Source organism: Piliocolobus tephrosceles, chromosome 4 (assembly GCF_002776525.5).
Source record: "Piliocolobus tephrosceles isolate RC106 chromosome 4, ASM277652v3, whole genome shotgun sequence".
NCBI classification, from domain to species: Eukaryota; Metazoa; Chordata; class Mammalia; order Primates; family Cercopithecidae; genus Piliocolobus; species Piliocolobus tephrosceles.
In genome coordinates this window covers 90592716-90617442 of record NC_045437.1, presented here as the reverse complement: position 1 = coordinate 90617442, position 24727 = coordinate 90592716, and the positions used below count along the sequence as shown (strand labels likewise).

Below are 24727 nucleotides of genomic sequence, written 5' to 3'. Positions count from 1 at the left end.
AACACACATAACAGTGCGGTAAAAAAATGAAACACTGGAAATGAAATCAAAAGTGTTTATGACGAAAAAGAGAAAGATATCCTAGAGAAAGTGATACTGGCAAACGAAAAAGCAAGACAGAAAACCTCTCATGTTAAATGAACTCTCAGAGCTATTTCACAACATTGAAAGTGCAAAGGATAAAGCGTTGAAAGCTGATTCAAACTTAAGATTATGACATTTTGCCCAGGCATAGAAAAGATATGCTTAAACCATACCTTAAGTGATATGATGAAAAGAAGGCAACCACTGATCAATATACTTTAAATAAGTTTTTTTACGTAGAAATAAAGCACTTTAATTCTCATTCTTTCTAATGTTTAAATTACAGTGTACTAAATAAAATTAGTTTTATTATTTTTCCTTTTTTATTTTTAGCGGACAATAGAGGCTTTTTAATATTTTGACAAAATTTTAAAGGTCATAGAAAAATCATAATTTATCCTATTAATGATTATGATCACTTTGCATGGTTTCAGCTTGTTTGGTCATTTTTATAGTCCCTCATTATCATCCAAAGCAAGAACTTCCTGTAGTTGTTATTAATAATTATTTTGTCCAGCAAGTCAAGTATTACAGTTTTAGGGAAACTCTTCATTGCTTTTCAATATTTGAGAATTTAAAAACTTTGTCTTTTCTTTCCTGCCTCTGTCTTTGCATTTTCAAGGTGTCTAAGTTCTAATTCTAATCATGTCTTATCACAGGGTTACCCTCAGAGCCTCCTGATATATTATACAGCAGTACAGTATTTAAACTCCTTATTTTACAATTCTTCAGTATTCTACCCTATTTCTTCATTCTCCTAAGTCTTCTACTTAAATTCTGTGCTAACGTTTTCCCTTTATTCTTCTTCCTGCTAATATTATATTCTTCCATACTCTCCTTCAACCCCTGAAAGCCTATCAGTTCTTTAATACATTGTCTTCCTTTCAAAATGACACCTGCCCTAGAACATATCCTTAAGAGAAACTTCTTTGAATTCCTTGGCTTCTTCCTTATGTTTCATCTACATGTCTGTCAATCAGAAAAGACCAATGTCTTGCTTGAATTTAAATTATTACAGAAAATTCTGTGTAAGCAAAATGTAAAATTCTAACTGGACATTGACCAGATTAGCACTTGCCAACAATGGCATGATTGGCAACAAAATAAGAATTAAATACTGTGCATTTTCACTGTGTACACCTTTGTACCTCTTGAGCCATGTGATTGTATAGGTGAGTATTCAAAAAATAATGAAATTTACATTAAATGAATCGTTATAATAGAAATCTTGCTTTCAGTTTTCCACTCACAGTTGGTTTGATATAATTACTGCCAAGAGTTCTGAGGCTTTCAGAAGACGAAAGCTTCATTTGCCTGACGTTTTCTGCACACACATAGAATGATGAGCAGGCTGCTGGGAGCTTGAGGAATGGACTACAGGCAGATAAATTTTGATTTGGGCATGAGTATTTTGCTCAAAGAGAGGCTGACAGCCTAGTTTGTTCTCTTTAAGACCTTTGGGATTATAGTGAGGTGACTGGAAGAGGATTCAGTTTGATAAGCTGACTGAATGCTGTCTGAATATCTGTCAGGTTTAAAATGCTGAAAGAAGTTTTTAATCTATATATTTAGGTAAATTTTGCTTAGAATTTTTAGTCTGGTACTACCTTTTGAATTTTCCATGGTCATTGCTGCATTTAATGCTAGTTTAAATAAGAGTTCATTTTTCAGAAAGAAAAAAGCATCCGTGTGGCTCTGTTTGGCTTGTTTCAGTTCAGTTTCCTAAAGAGATTCCAAGGAAATTCTCAGAGGCCTCAAACTTGTGATGGTAATAGCACCAAAGTCAATTAATTTGGGATCTCTTTAAAAAACAAAAACAAACAAACAAACAAAATGTAATTCTCACAACACCTAAAAGAGTTATCTGCTATAAACAGAAATTCTTTTCTACTTCTCATTTGCTTCTCTGAGCCCCTATCACATCATGATTACTAGTTTCCTTGGTCATAAGCTGTCATTTTTGTTAGTATATTTTACTGTGCAGTGCAATGAAAAATTTTTCGTTAAACCAGTTGTGCATCTCCTGCTCTAAAATGGAAGCAGAGTGATAATTTGAATGTAGAACATAGTGACTGCACCCTGACTAGAGTAATCAATGCAAGAGCATCCTTAAAGCTTTTCTTCTGTAACAAGGGCAAACTCAGCTAAAAAGTTTGTTTAAATCATGCTTGGCATAACAAGAGCCTTGAAACTTTATCTGTCTCTGACTATCTATGAATATACCTGACTCATCATCATAGTGCCTTTCAACTCAGCCCCACTCAGCTCAACTGCTCTTCCTGCCTTTACAGATATTTAAAATTCCTTAAGGCTTCTGGGGAAGGCTGCAGGGTTTTTATATTTAATATTATTTTATTTTATAGCATAGGAAGTTCATAGCTCATGAATATCTCAGATATGCAAAGTAAAATGAAGGGCCTTTTCTCTGTATACTCTTAAATCTCCTTTTGGTCTCTGACTATGTGGTGGTTATGTCATATTTGTGTCATGAGTATTTGTTTCAAAGCAGCAATTACATCATTACAGCATTACAGAGCAGCCATTTTTAAAATACTTACAGCAGCAAAAAGAAGTAATGTTTTTGAAAAGTCCTTCCTAATCTTAATCTGAAATTAAAGAAATCAAAGAAATTCTGTTAGCAACACCACTACATTATAGCATTTCTCCACATATAAGAGTAAAAGCATCTTGTATTACTCTTATTTACAAATGGCTATTCTTTCATCCATGTTCTTGTCCTCTGTTATCTCCTGTACAGAATAATACTATTATCTATTATGAAAATTATCTTGAAAAGAATAAATTATCCTATTTAGTAACTACCTTGATTTGATTAGCTCTTTTTCTATGTTATTACAACATAAATGTTCTTATTGTATATACTTTATTAGTTTTTCTTAATTGCCTAACTTATCTTTGATGGCTCACTTTTCTTTATACAGTTTAGTAAAGATCCACACAAAGGGTTGACAGTTAATCATTTCAGTGTATTTTCAGGTAGTTTCCAGTGAACTGAATTGTTGTAATGTGTGATGTTAACTCTTTCACTGTGAAGTGGGAGGCATCGTTCCTTAAAGTACTCAGCTGCCAGAGTTTTCCTGGATTACTGACTTTACTCCCTGGATTGAGATGGTGTTCCCAGTATCTAGTCTCTGCATCTTGTCTTCTGCCTTAGCCTTTTGTCTTGCTCCTTTACTAATATGATTCTTGAGGTCCTACACCTTTCCATCTTAGTGGCAATGCCTCTGCATCACAATGCCTGGTCAGTGCTAACTTACTAGGACATCTGCAGTATGGGGAGACAATAAAGACCAGCACCATCTAGTCTGCCCTGCCCTCTCTCTCTAACTTGGATATCATTCTTAGATCTTCTGGTCGGCTCTGTTGCTTTATTGCAGTCAAAAAAGAATTTTTTTTTTTTTTTTTTGAGATTCTGCTATAGAGAAGTAGAGCTTCTTATAGACTCCTGAGCAAAGCCATGTCCTCCTCTCTCTTGAGTATGAGAAGCTTTTGGGAGAGATGCACTTGGAGGAATGATGAAGCAAAGATCACCTTCCTATCCAGTGAAATAACTGACCAACAGAATAACATAAAACGCAGATCACTTTCACATCCAGATGTTTTCATGGACTTACTATACTCAGAGCACTGTGACTGGCTTGTGCATTAGCATGTTACTTGGCACATAGGTACAAAATAAATCGTGTATCTATAATATGAATTTAGGAGGTTCCGTATCTCTTAGCTGGATAACTAAGACATAAAATTCCGGCTGTTTAAGGCAGCACAGGTTTGTGAGTGGACATGGCAGTAAGTTCAGAGGGGAGGGATGTCACTGTGGTCCAGAGTATAAGGCAAGACTTCTCAAAACTATGAAACTTGAACCAAACTTACAAGAATGTTGATTCTTAACTCTGTGCCCACTGTTTCCTGCTTCCTATCATTTGTGGATCATGGCAGTTGCTTTTGTCTCCTTAGAATAGGGAATTCTTAAGGAGAACCTAATAATAAAAATCCTGATACTTTTTATTTTTAAGCATTTCTGCTTAAAACAAGTCTTTCAGAAAACCACCCTTGATTCCAAAGATCATAATAATAGAAAACTTCTCAACTTCCCTGCTCTACTGACATTTTCTGTTCTCCCTCATTTAGATTATAAATATTTAGGAGACTGGAATCATGTGTTTCTCATCCTTACTCTGTAATTCCCTATGGATAAGACCAGCCTGATTCTTACACTGTAATCTAATCACTTACCAAGAGTGATTTTTTGTTAAAGGTGATGGATTAGCCTTTCAGATGCCCCAGCACAAACAGCACCAGTTGTCTTGGGCATTCCCGTCAACTGCCTTCCTCTGATCTCTATTCCTGTTCTAACCAAACATGCTCCTACTTCCTTTCCCTGCTAACCCCATTTCCATAGGAAGTTGAATATACTTTTAAGGAAATGGCAAGACTTCCCTTAAGAATACGGGCTTTTCCTTTTGGCAGCACATGCGTATGAACTGGGAGATACGCGCATTGGTAGATGAGATCTGACCAAGTACAAAGAAAGCCTTAAGTGAGAGCATCCAAGTAAATCTTAAAACCCATCAAGTTAATATACAGCCTTTTTTTTTTTTTGAGACCGAGTCTCACTCTGTCACCCAGGCTGGAGTGCAGGGGTGCAATCTCAGCACACTGCAACCTCCACCTGCGGCGTTCAAGTGATTCTCCTGCCTCAGCCTCCTGAGTAGCTGGGATTACAGGTGCACGCCACCATGCCCGGCTGATTTTTGTATTTTTAGTAGAGATGGGGTTTCACCATGTTGGTCAGGCTGGTCTTGAACTCCTGACTTTGTGATCCACCCACCTTGGCCTCCCGAAGTGCTGGGATTACAGGTATAAGCTACCATGCCTGGCCAGTGTTACTTTTTAATTTAGTAAATGTTTGTAGCCACTGTGTTTTAACTCCATTTAAATATATTAAAGCTTTGCTCACATCTATTTGAACTCAGGTTTTCTAATTCATTAAAAATATTTTCATTCAACTATTGTTTTTAAACCACTAATGAACCTTTTTCCTTCTTGTGAAAATGGGCTGTTGGCCAGGCACAATGGCTCATGCCTGTAATCCCAGCACTTCGGGAGGCTGAGGTGGGTGGATCACGAGGTCAGGAGATCGAGACCATCCTGGCTAATATGATGAAACCCAGTCTGTACTAAAAATACAAAAAATTAGCCGGGCGTGGTGGCAGGCACCTATAATCCCAGCTACTCAGGAGGCTGAGGCAGGGGAATCACTTGAACCTGTAAGGCAGAGGTCGCAGTGAGCCGAGATCGCGCCACTGCACTCCAGCCTGGGTGACAGAGCGAGACTCCGTCTCAAAACAAAAAAAAAAAAAAAGAAGAAGAAAATGGGCAGTTTTCAATATGTGGACCTTAGCATATATATTGCTTTCTCTTCTTTATCCTTCTTTGTGATCCAACTTTCATTCTGTTTGGCAGATACTGATTGCTTCGTGATTTTGAAAAAAAATAGCATGTAAGTATACCTCGAGAGAATAGATACCAGCAAAGTTATTCTTAAATGAACTTTTGTATATTGCAAGATGTTTTCTATAGACTGTCATCTTAAAATCTAATTAAAGGCAAATATGGAAGTCTTTTTACCATTAATGCTACGGAGATTCATTTATTTAACATTAAATAAATATTTCTTGACTTCCTTCTGTGTTCCAGGTATAGTTCCAGGTGCTGAGGATCTAGCAGTGAACAAGACAGACAATGACCCTGCTCATAGCCAGCACACATTCTAGCAAGGGTTGCAGTAGAGATACAGATGACACATAACTAAGTACACAGCCTGAAGCGATGGCAGCCAATTTTCTGATTCTTTTCCCTTTACCATTGCTTCAAGGCCGCATCTGCAATCTCAACACAACACAACACAATACAGCCTGTACTGCTGGGTTGAATTTATTCTCAAAGTGCTGCCTTCCTCTAGGAAAAGGTATTTAAGGGCCCAAGAAGATGAGGCTAGGAAGGAGATGCTAGATTTCAGATGTTTTAGGAGACCTAGTATATAAGATTTGACACCCTATGGAGAACAGAAAAAGTCAAGAACAGCTCCTAGGTTTAAACTTGGGTGAATGAGTTAGTGATAACTAGCTCAAAAGTCCCAGGATTGGAGGCAGGTTTAGAAGTGCTGATAATGAATTTGACTAGGGGCAGTGAAAAATACAAAACTGGAAATCAGAAGAGAAGTCAGAACTGAAATACAGATTTGGCTGTTACCAGCATTTCATGTAAATTTTAAAAGGAGAAGGAGCAAGAAGAGTAGTCAACATTGCCAGATAAGGCAGGATGAGGATTTTTTTAAAAAGCCATTGGATTTGACAGTTGAAAAATCACTGATGACTTCAAGAAGACCAATTTCAGTAGATGTAAGTGGGGACAGAGCCACATCATGGGTAGTTTAAAGAATGAAGGGCTGTGATTGTCTAGCCAAGGTCATTGTGCTCTTACTCCTTGGAAACTTTGAAACTGAGGTCAGAGCTTCCCTTTCTCCCCCCACCTCCTCCTTAGCTTTCTCCACACAGGGCCCACAACTGGATGCCTGAGCTAGGGGCATGATGGAGGGACAAATTAAGATCACTGGGTCTCTGGTGGGATAAGGGCCCAAGGATAAAGGAGCCTGATGTTGGTGAGTCAGATATTGCAGGGAGCATCTTCAGTGGGTCAGGCCAGTTCAGAGACCTGTCTCTAGAGTGGGAAAGAGAAGACACACACCTAGATCTCTGTTGGTTGAGGAAACTCTGGACCAAGAAGCTGGGTTAGAATGGGAAACAAAAGGACCTTCAAGGCTGGGGGAAGAAACATGGAATTAGTTACAAAGTTCTGCCCCAGTAAGGGAGTGGAATCTGGCAGTTTGTGGGTGGAGTGATGGGGGTAGAATCTGAGGCAGTAAACTGATGTTAACTAGAAACTCAAGTGGGGATGCCTAGGTTTCTTAGGGCACAGGTACTGGGGGTGTGCAAAGAGGAACTATTGGCAGTACTTGTGACCATAAAGATAGTAGTGAGGGGCCAGTTTATGAATTGAGGGTTCGTCCCAGCAATATCTGGCATATAGATATCTAATAATTATTTGTGGAGACAAGAAGTTAGGTAGTTCCTGGGGATCAGGGGTCCTGAGTTTCTGAAGAGGCATAAGAAAATACCTGGGTTCTATTCAGGGAGAGGATGGAGGCAGTGACTAAGGGACTCCAGACAGCTTGGAGATGCAAATCCCAAAAGGGAGCTTTGTACCTCTATGGGAGTTGGAAGCAAAGGTCAGGGTCGAGGCTCACTCCCTTAATCCTAGGACCCAGGAGTTCCTACGGATCTACGAAATTTCCCCGCCTGTGCACAGGCACCCTTGGCCTGTAACGCCTTCTCCGCCCACTGGGGGGCGGGGCTTGAGGGGGCCGGTGGCTGTTATGAAGCCTCGAGGGCCATCAGTTCCTACCAGAGCTGCTGCGGGTGCCATCCCACCCATGGCCGGACACAGGCCCTCAAACCACTTCTGCCCCCTTCCAGGCAGCGGTGGGGGCGGCCCCAGAGGGCCAGTGCCCCTGCGGGGTGACACCCTGACCTGGTTGAGCACCCAGGCGGCCCCTGGCAGGGTGATGGTCTGGCCAGCAGTCAGGCCAGGGGTCTGCCCAGACCCTGAGGTGTGGAGGATTTCCCCGGGTCCCCTGCCACACGACTTCCGGGGCTGGATAGCACCCTGCAGGCCCCGTCTTGGAGCTGGTGAGGCAGGGGACTGGTTGCGAAGCCCCTCCGAAGGCGCCCTCTCTGGGCCCTACATTGCCCTACGGAGCATCCCCAAGTTGCCGCCGCCAGAGGAGGTCTCGGGCATACTCAAAGAGTTGCAGCCGCTGGCCAAGGAGCTGAGGCGGAAGAGGTTGAGCCTAGGGTACTCACAGGCGGATGTGGGGATCGCTGTGGGAGTTCTATTTGGGAAGGTGCTTAGCCAGACGACCGCTTCGAGGCCCAGCAGCTAAGCCTTGCCAACATGTGGAAGCTGCGACCACTGCTGAAAAAGTGGCCGGAGGAAGTGGAAGCAGAGAACCTTCTGGGCTTATGCAAAATGGAGATGATCCTGCAACAGTCTCCGAAGTGGAGACGGGCAAGCAGGGAGCGACGAATCGGAAACAGCCTAGAGAAATTCTTCCAGCGGTGCCCTAAGCCCACGCCCCAACAAATCAGCCACATTGCTGGGTGCCTCCAGCTGCAGAAGGATGTGGTTCGAGTTTGGTTCTATAACCGCAGCAAGATGGGCAGTCGATCAACCAATGATGCTTCCCCACGGGAGGTTGTGGGGACAGCCGGGCCTCCTTGCCCAGGGGCACCAGTGTGCTTTCACCTGGGACTGGGGCTTCCAGTGGATATCCTCCACTATACACCTCTCTACTCTGCGGGGGTAGCCCACCCCTCTGCCGCAGCCACCACTGTGGGCCTCCTCAAACTTTAGGGCTGAGGGACTTGCCCTTTGCGGCACGTTTGGAGAGGGGAGAAGAAGGGAAAACCCAGGAAATGTCCCTGGGGTTCATTTGAGGGCTTTTAGCATTAATTTCTCATTCACTGTCTAACGAAGTTAAGGATACATAGTAGGGAATGGGGGTTGGAATTGTTCAAGAAAAACCTGGGAGAGAAGATGAAGTTTATTGCAGTTTTGTGTTTTCCCTTTGTTTTTCCCTAGCATTGGTTTCAAGGTACATTACAGTATATAGATGGTTTCGATATTTTGTTCCTTTTTAAAATTAAATATTGTGTCTGTTATTCCTTGTGGTTATCAGTAAACATAGGGTTTAAATTTTTTATAAACACAATACTAAGTGAAAAACTCAAGTCACAGAAGACTACCTTAGTATACAATTTTTTACTTAAAATCAAGCAGAACTCCGTGTAAACACAAACACAAAATCCAGGATAATAGTTATCTTGAGGGGATGACTTGAGCATGTGATAGGAAAGAAACACACAGAGCACACCTAGGGCCTTTGCTGAAACACCTGAGCTTTCTTGGAAGATTCTTTTTTTTTTTTCTTTTTTTTTTTCTAATTTACCTTTTCATTTCCGGTGCCCCAGCTTCATGTCAGGGTCTCAGTTCATCTCCCCACTTTATGTAGGCCCATGGGATTATGTTCTGTCCTGTCATAGTCACTGTATTCTAAACTCCTTCGTTACTGAGGTTGGCAAGCTGGACAGCCAGAGCTTCAGTCCCAGCTGTAGCTTACTCCTCCAGTCCCTGGGAATTTCCCTTACTTTCTCTTAATCTCTTACATAGTTTTGAGAGGATATCTGTAATAGTTTATCCAAACTCCCCTGTTGGTTTTTGCCATTATACATCAAACCACTCTTCTAATTTCGTCTCTGAAATTGGTCCTTTCAGTTTTTCACGTCTACTTTGGTCAATTTTGGTCACCGTATACTAAATGGAAATCATTCATCCCTCTGTGTTTTCAGATCTGCTGTCACACACCTGCATGCTCTATTTATTGTCCTGGAATTCTATCAGTATGTATTATATCGAGTTTATGTCTTATTTCTGGACACTAATCTTGTCAATGTTTGCTTTTTTTGTAATCAGTCTTGTAAAGATTTTATCTATAGGTATTTTCAGAGTGTAAGCTTTTTGACTTATTCTACTTAACTACTATTTTTATTCCCTAGTTAATTAATTTTCACTTCATTCTTCTGAATTTTTTCCTAGTTTCTTCTGGTTTCTTTCATTGTTCTTTTTACAATAGTTTTTAGATGAGTACTTAGTTTCTTTTTTTTTCCTAGTGGCTGTATAGAAAATAACTCTTGTGGGTCCAGGAGTGTAAATCAGGGGCCCAATGAGAGACTTAACTCTGGGCTGGGCACAGTGGCTCATGCCTGTAATCCCAGCACTTTGGGAGACCAAGGCGGGCGGATCACGAGGTCAAGAGATCTTCTTCATGAGGCTGTAGAAACTTTACCTTTCCCTATTTGTGATAAAATATAAAATTTGCCATTGTAAAAGTGTAAATTCAATGACATTAATTACATTCACAATGTTAGGCAACCATCACCACTATCCATTTCCAACATTTTTCCATCACTCCAAACATAAACTCTTCTCACTGAGCAATAACTCCGTTCCTCTCCCCCCTCCCCCTGGTAACCGTTAATCTACTTTATATTTCTGTGAATTTGCCAGTTCCAAGCAGTTCATATTCATGGAACCATAAGACATTTGACCTTTTGTATCTGGCTTATTTCACTTAGCATGTTTTCAAGGTTCATCTATGTTGTAGTGTGTATCAGAACTTCATTCCTTTTTTATGACTGAATAATATTCCATTGTATGGATATACCACATTTTGTCTATCCATTCCTTTGATGATGGGCACTTAGATTATTTTCATTAATAGCCAATGGGCTATTGTGAATAATACTGCTATGAACATTTACATATAATAATCTATTTGTTTACCTGTTGTTTTAGTTCTCTTGAATGTATACATAGGAGTGAAATTTCTGAGTCATACGGTAATTCTGTGCTTAACTTTTTGGGAAACCACCAATCTGTTTTCCATAGTGAAGGCACCATTTTACATTCCCACCAGCAATCTACAAGAGTTCTAGTTTTTCCATATCCCTGGCAACACTTGTTATTTTATTTTTTTTAATTATAGCCATCTTGGTAGCTGTTAAGTGGTATCTCATTGTGATTTTGATTTGTATTTCCCTAATGACTAATGATGTTGAGCATATTTTCATATGCTTATTGTCTATTTTGTATCTTCTTTGAAGAAATATCTATTTGAGTCCTTTGCCTATTTTTAAAATTGGGTTGTTTCTTTTCTTCATAGAGTCTGGATATTAAGCCCTTATCAGATAGATGGTTTACAAATATTCTCTCCCATTCTGTGGGTTGTCCTTTCACTCTTTTGACTGTACTTTTTCAGTCAAAAAAGTTCCTTTTTTCCATATATATATATATATATATATGCACACCCATACCATTGTGGGTCACTTGAAATTTCTTAGGAATTTTAGGATCAGTTTTTCTATTTCTGCCCAAAACACCATTGAGATTTTGTTACAGAGTGCATTGAACCCTCATACTGCTTTAGGGAGTGTTGTCATCTTAACAATTTTAAGTCTTCCAATCCATGAACACAGGCTGTCTTTCCATTTATGTCTTCTTTAATTTCTTTGAGCAATGTTTTAATTTTCAGTGTACAAGCCTTTCACTTCCTTAAAGTTATTTGTAGGTATTTTATTCTTTTGGATACTACTGTAAATGGCATAGTTTCCTTCATTTCCTTTTCAAATTGTTCATCGCTAATGGATAGAAATACAACTGAGTTTCCTGTGTTGATTTTGTATCCTGCAACTTTGCAGATTTAGTTCTAACCAGTTTTTTTGGTGCATTCTTTAGGGTTTTCTACATGTAAATAGTGTCATCTGTGAATAAAGATAGTTTTGCTTTTTCCTTTCCAATTTAGATACCCTTTCTTTTTCTTACCCACTTGCTCTGGAAAAAAATATGTAGTACTGTGTTGTATAAAAGTAGCAGAAGGGTACATCCTTTTCTTGTTTTTGTTCTTAGGAGAAAAACTTTCAGTCTTTTCACCATTGAGTATGACGTTAGCTCTGGCTTTTTCATATGTAGTCTTTATCATGTTGAGGAAGTTCCTTTTTTCTTAGGTTATTGAATGTTTTATATGCAAGGGTATGGGTTTTTGACAGTTGCTCTGGGATAAATAAAAAATGCTTAAGGGATATATGAAATCCTATGACTATTTCATAAGATTATGCTAACTACCAGTACCACTACTTCCTTCCCCAGTACTACCATCACCATTGCACCCACACCTAAGATACCTAAGCATTTTTTTCTCCCACTGTAAGGGTGGTTATTTTTCTGTTTTGAGGGATCTCATTCTCATGACATCTTTGTAAGAATAAATGACTTACCCGGGGTGATGAAAATAAGTTTTAAACCAGATCTTCCATAGTCCACAACATGAAGCAGCCCAGATGTAGCTCAGCTTTCAGGAATGAACTTTTGGTGAAGTACTTTAAAAACAAAAAAGTCAAGTAAATATTAATGCTGTACTTACATTATTCTAACTCTTTAAAAAGATTACCTAATTATGAACAAATTGTAACAACTTTAATTTTCAGAACATACCTATAAGCTGTATTGTTTCAGGTGGACAATGGAGATGTATCAAGGTTACACATAAACACTTGTATAAGATTAGCTTGAGTTGTCAGTTTATTTACTCAAGAATATAGAATCACGTTGGAAATATCATGGCCACAAAGCATGTGTAAATGAACCATATATATCTGCACAGCTTCCCATGGTCCAGCATCCTTTATGACAATGCCCAAAATACAGCACTGGAGAAAAAGTGTGGAAATGAATTCCACACTATAGCTTTTTTATCCTTAGGGCTACATCAGTGCTCAAGAACAACTTAATGTCTGCTCTTAATGCTTCCATTTAAGAGAATGTTTGGAGATGTTAAGCTTCTTCTGGTTCTTGGACCAAACTCAGTGACAGTGAATCTACAACATCATCAAGCAGAAGAATCTGAATTAGTGCCTGAGTCTCTGATTCCAGCTTACAACATCCCAGTGAGACCGTTTCCCCCACACACAAGCTACAGGGACCCAGCTTAACAAATGTGTGCTTTTTCTTCTTGTCAGTATCTAAAGGTAGAGCACTGAGGATCCATGTAAGTTAGTGAAAATAGAGCCAAATCCTAATTGCTTATCTTTAGATTCAATAGGTGACTAATCACTTACTATTGGATTATCCCACTAAAAGTCACACAGCACCAGCTCCATTTCATCCTTTTCCTAGACAGCCCTTCTGGAAAGCCTTGGAAAGGAGATGTTTCAGCAGAGTCAGACAGTGTTGAATGCCAGAATAAACAACTCTGATTGTGTTGTGAACATAAGAGGTGTGAAGAGGCGCTGACCTCAGCTGCTCCTTCGGTTCCTCTGCAGCATCTACAGATGTGGAGAAACTGTGATGAGCTCTCAGTCTCAGGGAACAGCTCCTAGAGTCCATCTCAGCCCCCGCATAGCTGCATCATTGACACAGCTGCCCCACCTCTGCTTAGGCAAAGCTTCTATGTGTCACTAATCAGCTTCACATAATTTAAAAGATTTTCCATCACTAGTTCTCTTGGCTTGCTGTGAAAAGGAAAAAGACTGGACCTTAGGAAAACCTTTATACTGAAGTGATTTCAGATTTTTCAGAGATTTAAGATGATATGTAGAAACTTTAATCATAAGATCCCTTAAACAGAAGAATAACCACCCTTAGAGTTGGGAGAAAACCAAGAATGTGTTGTTAAGTAGTTAACAATGTTAAATGTTACAGATATCAAGTAATGTAAGAAATCAACCAAGATACATTGGCCAGGTGCGGTGGCTAATGCCTGTAATTCCAGCACTTTGGGAGGCCAAGGTAGACAGATCACTTGAGGTCAAGAGTTCGAGACCAGCCTGGCCAACATGGTGAAACCCCGTCTCTACTAAAAATACAAAACTTAGCCAGGCATGGTAGTGTGCACCTTAATCCCAGCTACTCAGGAGGCTGAGGCAAGAGAATCACAGCCTGGGCAACCAAGTGAGACTCTGTCTCGGAAAAAAAAAAGAAAAAAAAAATCTACTAAGCCATATCATTTCAATAACTAAGATGCCATTGATACCTTTAGTAATAATTTCAGTGGCATAGTAAAGCCAGATGTCAAACAACAGTCCAAAGTCTTCATATTTGCCCAGATTTTCTCCTGCCTCAATTTAAAAACTAAATTTCAACTCCTGACTCCAATAGATCTTCACTGTCATTCTGAAAATGCCTCTTTATCAAACATTTTGGTTATCTTGTATTTCCTATAGACATGGCAAGTATTTTTAATCTAAGATGCTGAGCCCCTTTAGAGTATAAGCAGAATAGTGTTTTTTGTACAAATGTGCATTTTCTTTAAAGATGATTGATAGCCTTCATCACATATTCAAAGGGGAGCATGACTCTTCTTTGGATCTACAATTACAGAATTTAAGAAGCACCTTCCCTTTTGCCACCTTTTCAAATGATTTCCTTTGACAGTACCTATCTAATAGGTAATTTCTGATTTTCTTTGAATCTATATGTTCTAGATATCTCCAACTCAGTGTCATATCAAGGCCCTAAGTTGCATTTTACATTAGTCTTTTAAGTTTAGACTAAATAATGTATTGATTATTGCCTTTCTTGTTCTTACACTTTTATCAATCCTTGGCACTTTAATTAAAATCTTATCATAATGAACAATTTCTCTTTTTCCTAGAAGTTTTCTTATTCACTAAGAAATCATGAGGTGTTTGGATATCTGTCCTTATTTCAAAGCATGATCCTTTTCTGGAATTAGCATCTGTTTCAATAATTTCATTTTTTTTTAAATATACTGTATATCCTTGTTTATTATACTAAATCTGTTTCATGGCGATTTGTTTTTCAGAATTGCCACTTTTGTTTATGCCTTTCTTCTAGAAATAGTCTTGCCTACTAAACAATATTGTTTTTCTTGGCAAAATCTATTCAAGATTAATTCTTTTCAGAATGCAAAATGGTATTATTTATGTCAAACTGTGTTTTTAAAGTGAAGACTACAAAGCCATTGCAATTAAACCTAGTGGAAATGTACTTGACAGAGTGATTCAAACTGAAAGAATAAAACTTAGAAAGATAGTTAAGGAAATTTTGAAGGTAAAGATTTAGGTGGCCAATTATTTAACAGTGTGATGATGGTGGTGGTGATGGGCAAAATAACAGAAACAAATATTTATTTATTGGAAAGTGAATTGGTACAACTTTCATGAAAGGTTGTTAGGTAATTCATATGGAAAGCTTTTAAAATGTACATTTCCATTGGCCCATCATTTCAACTTTTAATAATTTTTATAAGAAAATAATTGTGTGTGGCCAGGCGCAGTGGCTCATGCCTGTAATCCCAGCACTTTGGGAGGCCAAGGCGGGCGGATCACAAGGTCAAGAGATCGAGACCATTCTGATCAACATGGTAAAAACCCGTCTCTACTAAAAGTACAAAAATTAACTGGGTGTGGTGATGCATGCCTGTAGTCCCAGCTACTTAGGAGGCTGAGACAGGAGACTGGCATGAACCCCGGAGGCAGAGGCTGCAGTGAGCCAAGATCAGATGCCCCTGGACTCCAGTCTGGCAACAGAGCAAGACTCCGTCTCAAAAAAAAAAGGAAAGAAAAGAAAACAATTGTGTGTGTGTGTGTGTGTGTGTGTGTGTGTGTGTGTGTGTGTAAGGATTTAGCAAAAAGAGTGGTCATGCAGAAATTTTTTTAAAAAGTTTAACAGCAAAAAGTTTGCAGCAACCTAAATGTTTAACAAAGGGTTAAGTAAATAAAATTAAACATGATAGACAGTTAAAATTGTATTACAGAACCACAGTTTTGATAGAAAGTTCAGAGTAAATTGTTGAATGAAGCAAAACAACTTATTAAACTTCATACCATTTTTAAAATATATATTACATAGAGAAAAAAATCTAAATGTATATACAGGTATTGGTATTGTTAGTGATTTTTTTTAGAATTTTTGCTGTATGTATTTATTATACAATTTTAAACATCCAAGAAATATTTTTTAAAGGAAGGCTTCAGGAGATCTAGAGTTCCAAAAGATACACATTGTCCTAGTCTTCTTTGTTTCTAGAATAGTAATTTCTCCTTACAAAGCAATATTTAAAAGGGTAAATCTGACCTATTCATTTTTAGTCACATTTTTAGTTTCTGTAAAAGAAAGGCAATTATCTAAATGGAGGAGTACAGAGCCATATACATTAGAAAAACATTGCTAAAAATTAAGGTTTTTTTTTTTTTTTTAAATCAGAGGCCCATTAATGTTAAAGAGTTCGAGCGTAGCACAGTGAGTGAAGACACCTGCCATATGTCTGTTTTTCTGCACAACATGGTAATTTACAATTACAATTAGTGTGTTTATATACCTCTGTAGTTAACTCATATTTAGAATATAATGTAAGCCCAAATCATTTTCATGATTCTGAATGTTTACTTTTCAATTTTAAAAAGCATTTGAAAATATCGAAATCCTGATTTTAACACAGTAGAATCTTCTTTGCTTGTCATTTTTGAAGAAACCAAATGAATATAAATGAGCTCTATGGATTTCTGAGTTGGAAGGCAAGGTCAGTTCCTGTGATTACATCCCCAGCCAGTTGAAAGATGAACTGTCATGAACTGAATCCACCCCAATACCCAGTGAAATCCTTAAAACAAGTCATTAGCATTATCATGGCTACACCAGTGAAGAGAAACATGACAGGAAGCTTTGGGAGAGGCTACATAGTTTATCGAAGGGGCTACCTCTAGAAAACAGTCCAGCACATAAGTCTGTTAAGCTGCAACTGTGTCACCTCACTTTGCAGCTAGGAGCACAGCTACTAGGCAGAATTAGCTACTTTGGTCTTGAACCTTGGACTTAGGTTTTCTTCCTGCAGCTTCCAACAAAATGACAAAATACAAACTAGCTTCACTTGCTGCTGTCACCTCTTCTATTGCCAAAGACTGTGGTTGGAAAAAGAAATGTTGGGGCCTTCCTGAGATTTCACTACATTTAAAAATCAGTATTCTTTTTTAAAACTGTACTGCCTGAATGTCATTTCTTCTTCAAAGGAATAACTGTATTGCTTAACAAGTAGTCCTCCTTTTCCTTTCAGCATATATAATGTAGACCATCTTCTAGGTCTAGGTCATGTGGCCAGGGCAGTGTATAAGATGCATTGGGTTGATTCATTATTTTAGAATGGATGATAATGTTCCTAAATCTGCTTTAAAACTTTGAGTATTATTGATTGAGTAGTGGAAAATCTTAACATATACCTTTTTAATTGAAAGAGAATTTGTTTCAGTATGCCACGCTATTCGTTTTCTAGGACTGCCAAACAAACTACCACAGATTGGGTGGCTTGAACAACAGAAATTTATTTTCACGCAGTTCCGGAGGCTAAAAGTCTGAGATGAGGTTGTGGGCAGGGTTGGTTCCTTGTGAGAGTTTTGAGGGAAGGATCTGGCCCAGGCTTTTTTCCTTGGCTTGTAGATGGCTGTATTCTCCCCGTATCTTTACATTGTCTTCCTTCTGTATATGTGTGTGTCCCTATTTCCTCTTTTTATAAGTGATATTAGATTAGGACCTATCCTAGTGACCTCATTTTAACCTAATTACCTCAGTAAAGATCCTGTCTCCAAATACAGTCACATTCTAAGATATTAGAGCTTGGGACTTCCACACATAAATTTGGTGGCGGACACAATTCACCCAATAACACCTACTACCCCTACTGTAGAGAAAAAAATAGGTGATCAGGGATAGGTTGAGAAAGGCAGAGAGACTTTGTTTCCTACAAAGGAGTTAAATAAGGTGGTATGATGGAAAGGAAAGAGTATTAGCCACAGAGTCAAATAGTCCCAGATCTGCATTCAAATAATACCACCATTCTAGGGTTATCTTCTCAGGAAAATTTTACCAAAAATAAGATTTCTTCCCTCCCAATCAATAACTTTCTGGACTGAAGAATTACAGTAACTTCTTATTTATCTGTATTTTCAGAGCAGGGCAATTGAACTCTCATCAGTCTCACTTATATTACGAAGAAAATTTTGATATTTTGATAGAGATATGATTCTTAAATTTCCCCAGAAAAATGGATATGTGAACTTATTAAGAAAGCTGTCACTTTTCACTAAGAATTGTCAGCCACTAAGTTTATCAAGCTAATGTACAGAACAGTCAGTTGACTTGCCTTTAATTTGTTGTCATTGTGTTTATGAAAAGCAGAACTAAAACAGAAGAGAACAAGTTTAGACAGTGACTGTTTTCATAAACAGTTTTAATAGTATTACTAAATCCAAGTAGACACTAAGTTTTTTACATATATTAACTGTAAATATTTCTGTAATAATCAACCATTAAATAATACAGATATTGTAAATGATCACCTCATTTCAAACATTAGTTTTTGGCACCAATCTGCTTGCTAAATATGTATTACCTTTGACATTTAAACCAAAGAGAAGAGATGGGGGGGGAAAAAAACCTCCCCATACAGGGATTTAGTGTGTTATTCTTTACTCCCCTGAAAAGCCAATCACTGCAACACCATAGGGAAAAAAGAACGTTTTGCTGCTTCTGTGTCACATCATTAAAGTAGTTAATCTGCAGCCATAAATTTTTGTCTTCTGGGCCAAGAAATTTCAAGTAAAATACTAACAAAAATGTAACACTTTTAAATCAGAAGTGAAAGCATCTTTATCCTTTTTATTTGAGTTTCCAGAAATGGCATGCTCTATAAAAAATTGTATCATTTTTATTTTTAAACTGAGTTTCTTGCATTAGTCAGTAAACAATTTATTTGGTGAACATTCCCTGTGCACATATATACACCATGTGAACATTTAAGAAACAGAAGGTGCTTGAATTTGTGAGATTTAAATATTTTCTCACAGTTGATCCAGTGATACTACAGTTGAAATAAAACCATATATAAATGAAATACCACTTTCTAAAATGTAAGTGTAGATTTTTAATTATTGTTTTAATGAGGACAATAACGATTCCATGTATTCAGTGGAATATCTCATAAATCTTTAGCATGTTTACTCTCATGTGCATTCTAAGACTCACCATAAAACTACCTATCCTAATTACAGATATGCATATTCATTTTATTACATTATCTAACTAGACATATTTTATATTGCTAATTTTCCTGCAAATATTAACTTTTAAAACTATAGGCAATTATTTGATATCTCATTTATGTTGTTCTCCTAAAAACGTGCATACACATATCAGTATACATATTTTAAGTGTATTATGTGAAATATGGGTTATGCAGACCATATGTAATACCCCAGGACATGACAAACAAAATGGTAATACTTACCATAGCAATTTTTGGCCATTTCCAAGACATCCTTGCTGTGGTCCCAAACCAACTCCTGCTTTTCCTCCAGGCCCCTCATCTTCATATTCGTGTGAGCAGTAACATTGTACCTCTATACTTTATCCTCAGTGACCAAATTTCTAATTAGCACGTGTTAAGGGCTAAGCACTAAAGATTCAGAATTAGACAAGAAGCACATAAGCTTGAGAGAGGAAAGAATTGAGAAGATCAAGGATTACATCACCAAGCGACCAGTGTGAGAGGAATGGGCAGAGGAACAACACAAAGAAAGGAGCAAAGAACTCAGTGGAAATATGTGGAAACATTCTTAAGAACAGGGAACAACATAAAGGATAACTAGGAGTGGAGGGGGGTAAGGAGAGAGAGAGAGAGCAAGAGAGAGATGACCAAAAGTCAGGAAGGGGAGGAAAAGTGAAGGGAGTTTATTTTGACTGAAAATCTGGACTGTAATTTGTTACTGAAATTAAGCGTTAAATGTAGTGGTAAAAATACAGCCATAGACAAAAAGTTATATAGTTCTCAGTATATAATTACTTGAGCCTTCCAAAATGCATGAGAAGAAATATTTTCTTAACATTAAATATTAATATATCAGTGTTTCAAAAAGACATTGAACAGCACAATAGATAATTTATTTAATTGTAATACTTTTGATAATGACCTTTTTGTCATTCAAGACAAAAAAATCATTCTTCCTGTGACTGGTTTTTATATCGACTTATGTCAAATAGCCTAGGTCAGAATACTAAGTTCTAGGGTTCTAAAGGCCTTTCTTCCAGGAACTAATGTCATTTAGTACTGGTGTAAACCTTCTTGATGATTTGCCTTGGCACCATGGATCAGCAAATCCAGAGATATTAATGGCTTAGCAGATCCACTGGCCTGTTCTTATCAAGAGTCAATTGTCTTCATTAGACTTTTGATTAAAAAAAAACTGTTAATCAGTTTCTTTAAGTTTATTATAATCTCATAAATAAACCACTAAAAACTGTTTGGAAGTTGAAGAAACCACCAGACACAAGACAATCTCTTAAGTAAAAGCCTGCTTGCCTTTGTTTGCAAAAACATATATCTGATTAGAAACTCTGTTGACTGCCATGGAACACAGTTAAACTGTTTCTGTTTACAGCTCATTATACGAGAGAATGCCTAGTATGATACTGGAGATAAAATAGATATCCATAAATTTTTAAATCAAACAATTGACTTAAGATAAATAATTAATTCTGATGCATTTTATTCTCATATGAAATTAAAATGATTGATATACTCCTGGTCAGAGTCATTCTGAGAACAGCAGCAGCAAAAAAAAAACCAACCACCTTTGTAAGAATTATTGAAAACTATTTAGGCATAAAGAACAATGCAGTTCTTAATTATACTTTTTTTGTGAAATGAGGAAACTGTATATATATCTTTAGTTATTATTAAGTCCGGTGTTGCTTCCATCTGTGAATACTGAAATGCTTCAATGTATATATTGATCCTTATAAAACTTTCTAAAATGAGAGTCCAGTTTCTAAAATGAGTCCTTATAAAACTACAGAATTCTAAAAAGATTCATTTTTCCCCCAAGTCATGCATACTCATTGGTGTCAGTGGCTATGAATAAACACATAAGTCCTGACACCATACTTTGTTTTTATATACAAGTGACACTTTTTAGCATAAGTTGTTTCAGCAGGTGAATTTTTTTGCAGATAGGCCAAAAATCTATTAGAACCCAGCACTGATAGATCTATTTCTTAAGAATATCTCTTACTTCTGATAATCCCCAAAGTATGTATAATGAAACATGTTAGGTGAATAATTTTGAGAGATCTGCTCAAGGCAGTGGGCTCATGTTTAATGCATTCCACTGGGCAACTGCCTTTTCAGACCCTTACCATCTACAGAGGAGAGCCAGAAGGTATATACCCTCATAGCTTAAGGTTCCTAAAAGTTAAATATGTTGGAATTTAATAAGAATATTTAGAAAATGGAAGTTAAGTAATTATTCTAAGAACACTGAGGGTTTTTCGAGTTATTTGTAACTCAACTTGAGGTAGAATATAGCTCATCCGAATCATAATGCCAGATGAGTTGTTTTCCAACCAGCTCTTAAAATGTTTTACGTGTTAGAGTTTAAATATTATAGTTTAAAAGGGTTAGTAAATGTTTTTCCAGAATGAATTTTCACATTGTCTTCTGGAAAGCATGTACTAACCCTGTTATTGTCCAATGCTTCTGCTCTCTTACCCAAGAGAGATAGCTATAGCTAGTTTTCAGTTGTTTATGAATACATTGTTTATTTGGGAAATTATCCACAATGAACCATCATCTTAGACTAGCTTCTCCTTGTTTCCCAGTATATTTTCTATGCCACTTTTTCCCACTACCAAACTAGTATCTTCTCAGCAAATGCAAACTACTTTTAATTATGCCAAGTAAAACATAATCAGGAGAATAAACTCCCTCTCTCCCACTATCCCTCCTTCTATCATTATTATGAAGTATTAGAAAACTGAATATGAATAACTTTGGATTGCCTACCACTTTTAGTTATCTATAGCATTTACATGGATAATCTAGAAACTTCTTGCCCTTAAGCACATATTAGCATTTTAAAATGCCACTATTATAATTTACTGTATAGTAATTTTACATATTCAAATATGTAGACATGAATTCAAACATGAATACATGAATATCAAGCTCATGTTTTATAGCACTGAAAAAGAAGCTGAATACAATCTACTCTTTTCAGTTACTGTACTAGTACAGACTCTTCATTTTAAGTTACATAAGCCCAATTCAAGCTTCTTACCAAAAAAGAAAAAGAAAAGTATTGATTCATGTAAACTTAAAAACCCAGATGTAGATCTACTTCTGGTATCAACAGATCCTGGGACTCAAACTCTGTCATCCAAACTCCTTCTGTTTCTCTTTCTACTTTTCTTTGCCTGTTGGCCTCATTCTTTCTTTCTCGCAGAAAGGGCTTTTTCACACAAACAGGCAGGGTATCTACAGGCAGTCGCAGCAACTTCTATTCAGCATAATCCGAGAGAAACAGCCTTCTCTCTGCCCTAGCATCTAAGTATCACTGAAGCCAAAGAGGTCACCTATTAGGACAGGCTGTGATTGGCCAGCCTGAGCCAGTACCCGTATCTACGAGGGGGTTGGGGGTAGGGCATGGTATTGTAATTGACAGCCCAGTGAAGACTATATGGAGTTGAAGAGAAATGCTTCCCCAGAGAAGAGTTTTGAATATGTCGACCATCATTTTCCTTGTGTCAATTTTTCCAGTTTCTTGAAAAATTTAATATACGGGCCACAATTAGATCTCAGGTTTCTGATACAGAGAAAAGAGAAAATGTAGGATACTGCACACAGGAAGATCCAATATTATAAACACTAGAACTGATCCATCACTTGACTGATATTCGAATCTGTGATTCTGAAATAGACCTCAATGTTAGCACAGTGCCCCAAATCATTTTTGCTGTATCAACCAATTACCACATAAAGCCTGAGGCCTGCTATGTGGAGGGCTTTCTTTCAGTACTGTTCATTTCATTCAGAACCTATAATCCCTGACATGAGCCCACTGATCCACCTACCTATATCCGAAGATAGCTTACTGGCATTGGTACCTCAGACCAGGAGAACATGTAAGCATACAGAGACCAGTCTGTTAGCTCTTCATATTAATCCTATTTTATCTTCTGGTACAACCAATTTAATCTTTTTAAGGGAGAGCTGCTAATATTTTGGGGTTATTCTTACCAGTACTTAATTTCTGTCTTGATCATACTTTCATTTGGTATCTATCTTTTTAACAAATAACAGTAGATTCTAATAATCAGTTTTATAGAAATTCTTTGGGATTAGCAAGGTCCTTGTATTTGTCATCTCATTTGTTGCTAAACTTCAGGCAAAGTAATCCCTAAAATCTCACTGATAAACATGTTTTATTTTGAAATTGCAGTGAAAAATAAAGACCTAGAACCTAGATTGTTATGCATAAATTATGTTTATATCTAATTAAATTCTGACAGTGCTCTTGTTTTTGTTCTTTTCCCCAGTTCTGATTTTCTGTTTTGCATTTCTGAAATAACTTTGTTGTATATGATTTTCGTGTAGTCTGCCTTAAATTCCTAGTGGAAAGAAATAGGGGTATTGGTTCATCAATAAATTAGTCAAGCAAACTAAAATCACTATACCAGCTACTGTTCTTCCTCTTATATCCTCAGAGAAGGTAGAAAATATACGGTTAATGTCCTTTCAATGCTTTACACAGAGCAAACTTATTTAATACAGTAGTTCCCCCCTTATTTGCAATTTTGCTTTCCACAGTTTCAGTTACTTACAGTCAGTCATGGTCAAAAAATATAAAATGGAAAATTCCAGAAATAAACAATTCTTAAGTTTTAAGTTGCGCATCATTCTAAGTAGTATGATGAACTCTCACACTATCCTTCTCTGTCCCTCATGGAATATTAATCATCCCTTTGTCCAGAATATTCACTCCATATATGCCACCCTCCCATTAGTCACTTAATAGCTGTCTCAGTTACTGTATCAGCTGTGGCAGTATCATAGTGCTTGTGTTCACATAATCCTTATTTTACTTAATAATGACCCCAAAGGGCAAGAGTAGTGATGATAGCATATTGTGATAATTGTTCTATCTTACTATTACTTACTGTTGTTCATCTCTTACTCTGCCTGATTTATAAATTAAACTTTATCATAGGTATGTACGCATAAAACAAAACACTGTATATCTAGGGTTTGGTACTATCCATGATTTCAGGCATCCACTGGGGGATAAGGGAGGATTACTGTATCACCTAGTGACTATATTTCAAAACCGACTTGCTCTCACTAAAACAATTTCATCATTTGATATATTGATAAACAAGTCAATTTATTATAAAATATTTTATTTCATTGATTACAAGACATAATTTTAACTAGCTAAGGTTGGAATACATCTTGCAATAAGTGATAAGAAAGCATCATGCCATAGCTTAATTGGCAATGTTTTTCTTTCCAAATGATACAAAAAGTAATGATGAATCTTATAATCAATGGTGTCTTGGATGTGATGACACATGATACTATAATTGACTGTTATAGGTCTTTGTTTCCCCCAAAGAGTTCATTTAAGTCAAATATCTATTGGTCCACATCTTTTGAGAACACTAGGTTTGGTTTAAAGATTCCCTTTTGTAAAGTGAAGTTTCTTTTGGTGATGTTAATTACTCCCTACTCTGTCTATTTTGTAACATCAGATTTTTGTTAATGTATTTCTTAACTCAGAGCAGCCTTAGGTTAACAGCTCCATTCACTGGTCATTTTCACTCTTCTTTTCATATGAAAAAAAAAAAAAAACAGTGTCAGTGTCATTTATATATTAGTAATTTATTTTTAAGATTTAGAAGAAATCTTATGTTTCATTCAAAGCAAAAACAATCTGATATTAAGAACCTGCAATTCTTATGCGTGAAGCTGTTTACATTAATCTCAATAATTCAGTTATGACTCTTGCTCTAAATCTCTCTGGTATGTTTCTACTCTGATTTAGTGCCTTGTTTAAAGATTAATGTTACAGAATAATTTATGGCAGCTTCACAGATGGTA

The 24727-nt window shown here is 37.2% G+C and overlaps 2 protein-coding genes across 19 annotated transcripts in view; both read left to right on the top strand.

The window, feature by feature from the left end:
* The window catches only part of FAM172A (family with sequence similarity 172 member A), a 511553-nt gene that overhangs the window by 379334 nt on the left and 107492 nt on the right, over positions 1-24727 (top strand). The window contains exon 11 of one of the 18 annotated variants that reach the window (XM_023212128.2): positions 5572-5608. The exons of the other annotated variants lie outside the window; for them this stretch is intronic. Within the exon in view, the coding sequence (XP_023067896.1) occupies positions 5572-5608 (37 nt within the window). The remainder of the gene's footprint in view (positions 1-5571; positions 5609-24727) is intronic. 18 annotated transcript variants of the gene reach the window in all.
* POU5F2 (POU domain class 5, transcription factor 2) lies at positions 7601-8580 on the top strand. The gene is given in 2 exon segments (XM_023212124.2): positions 7601-8084; positions 8087-8580. Coding segments are annotated over 2 exon segments (978 nt in total).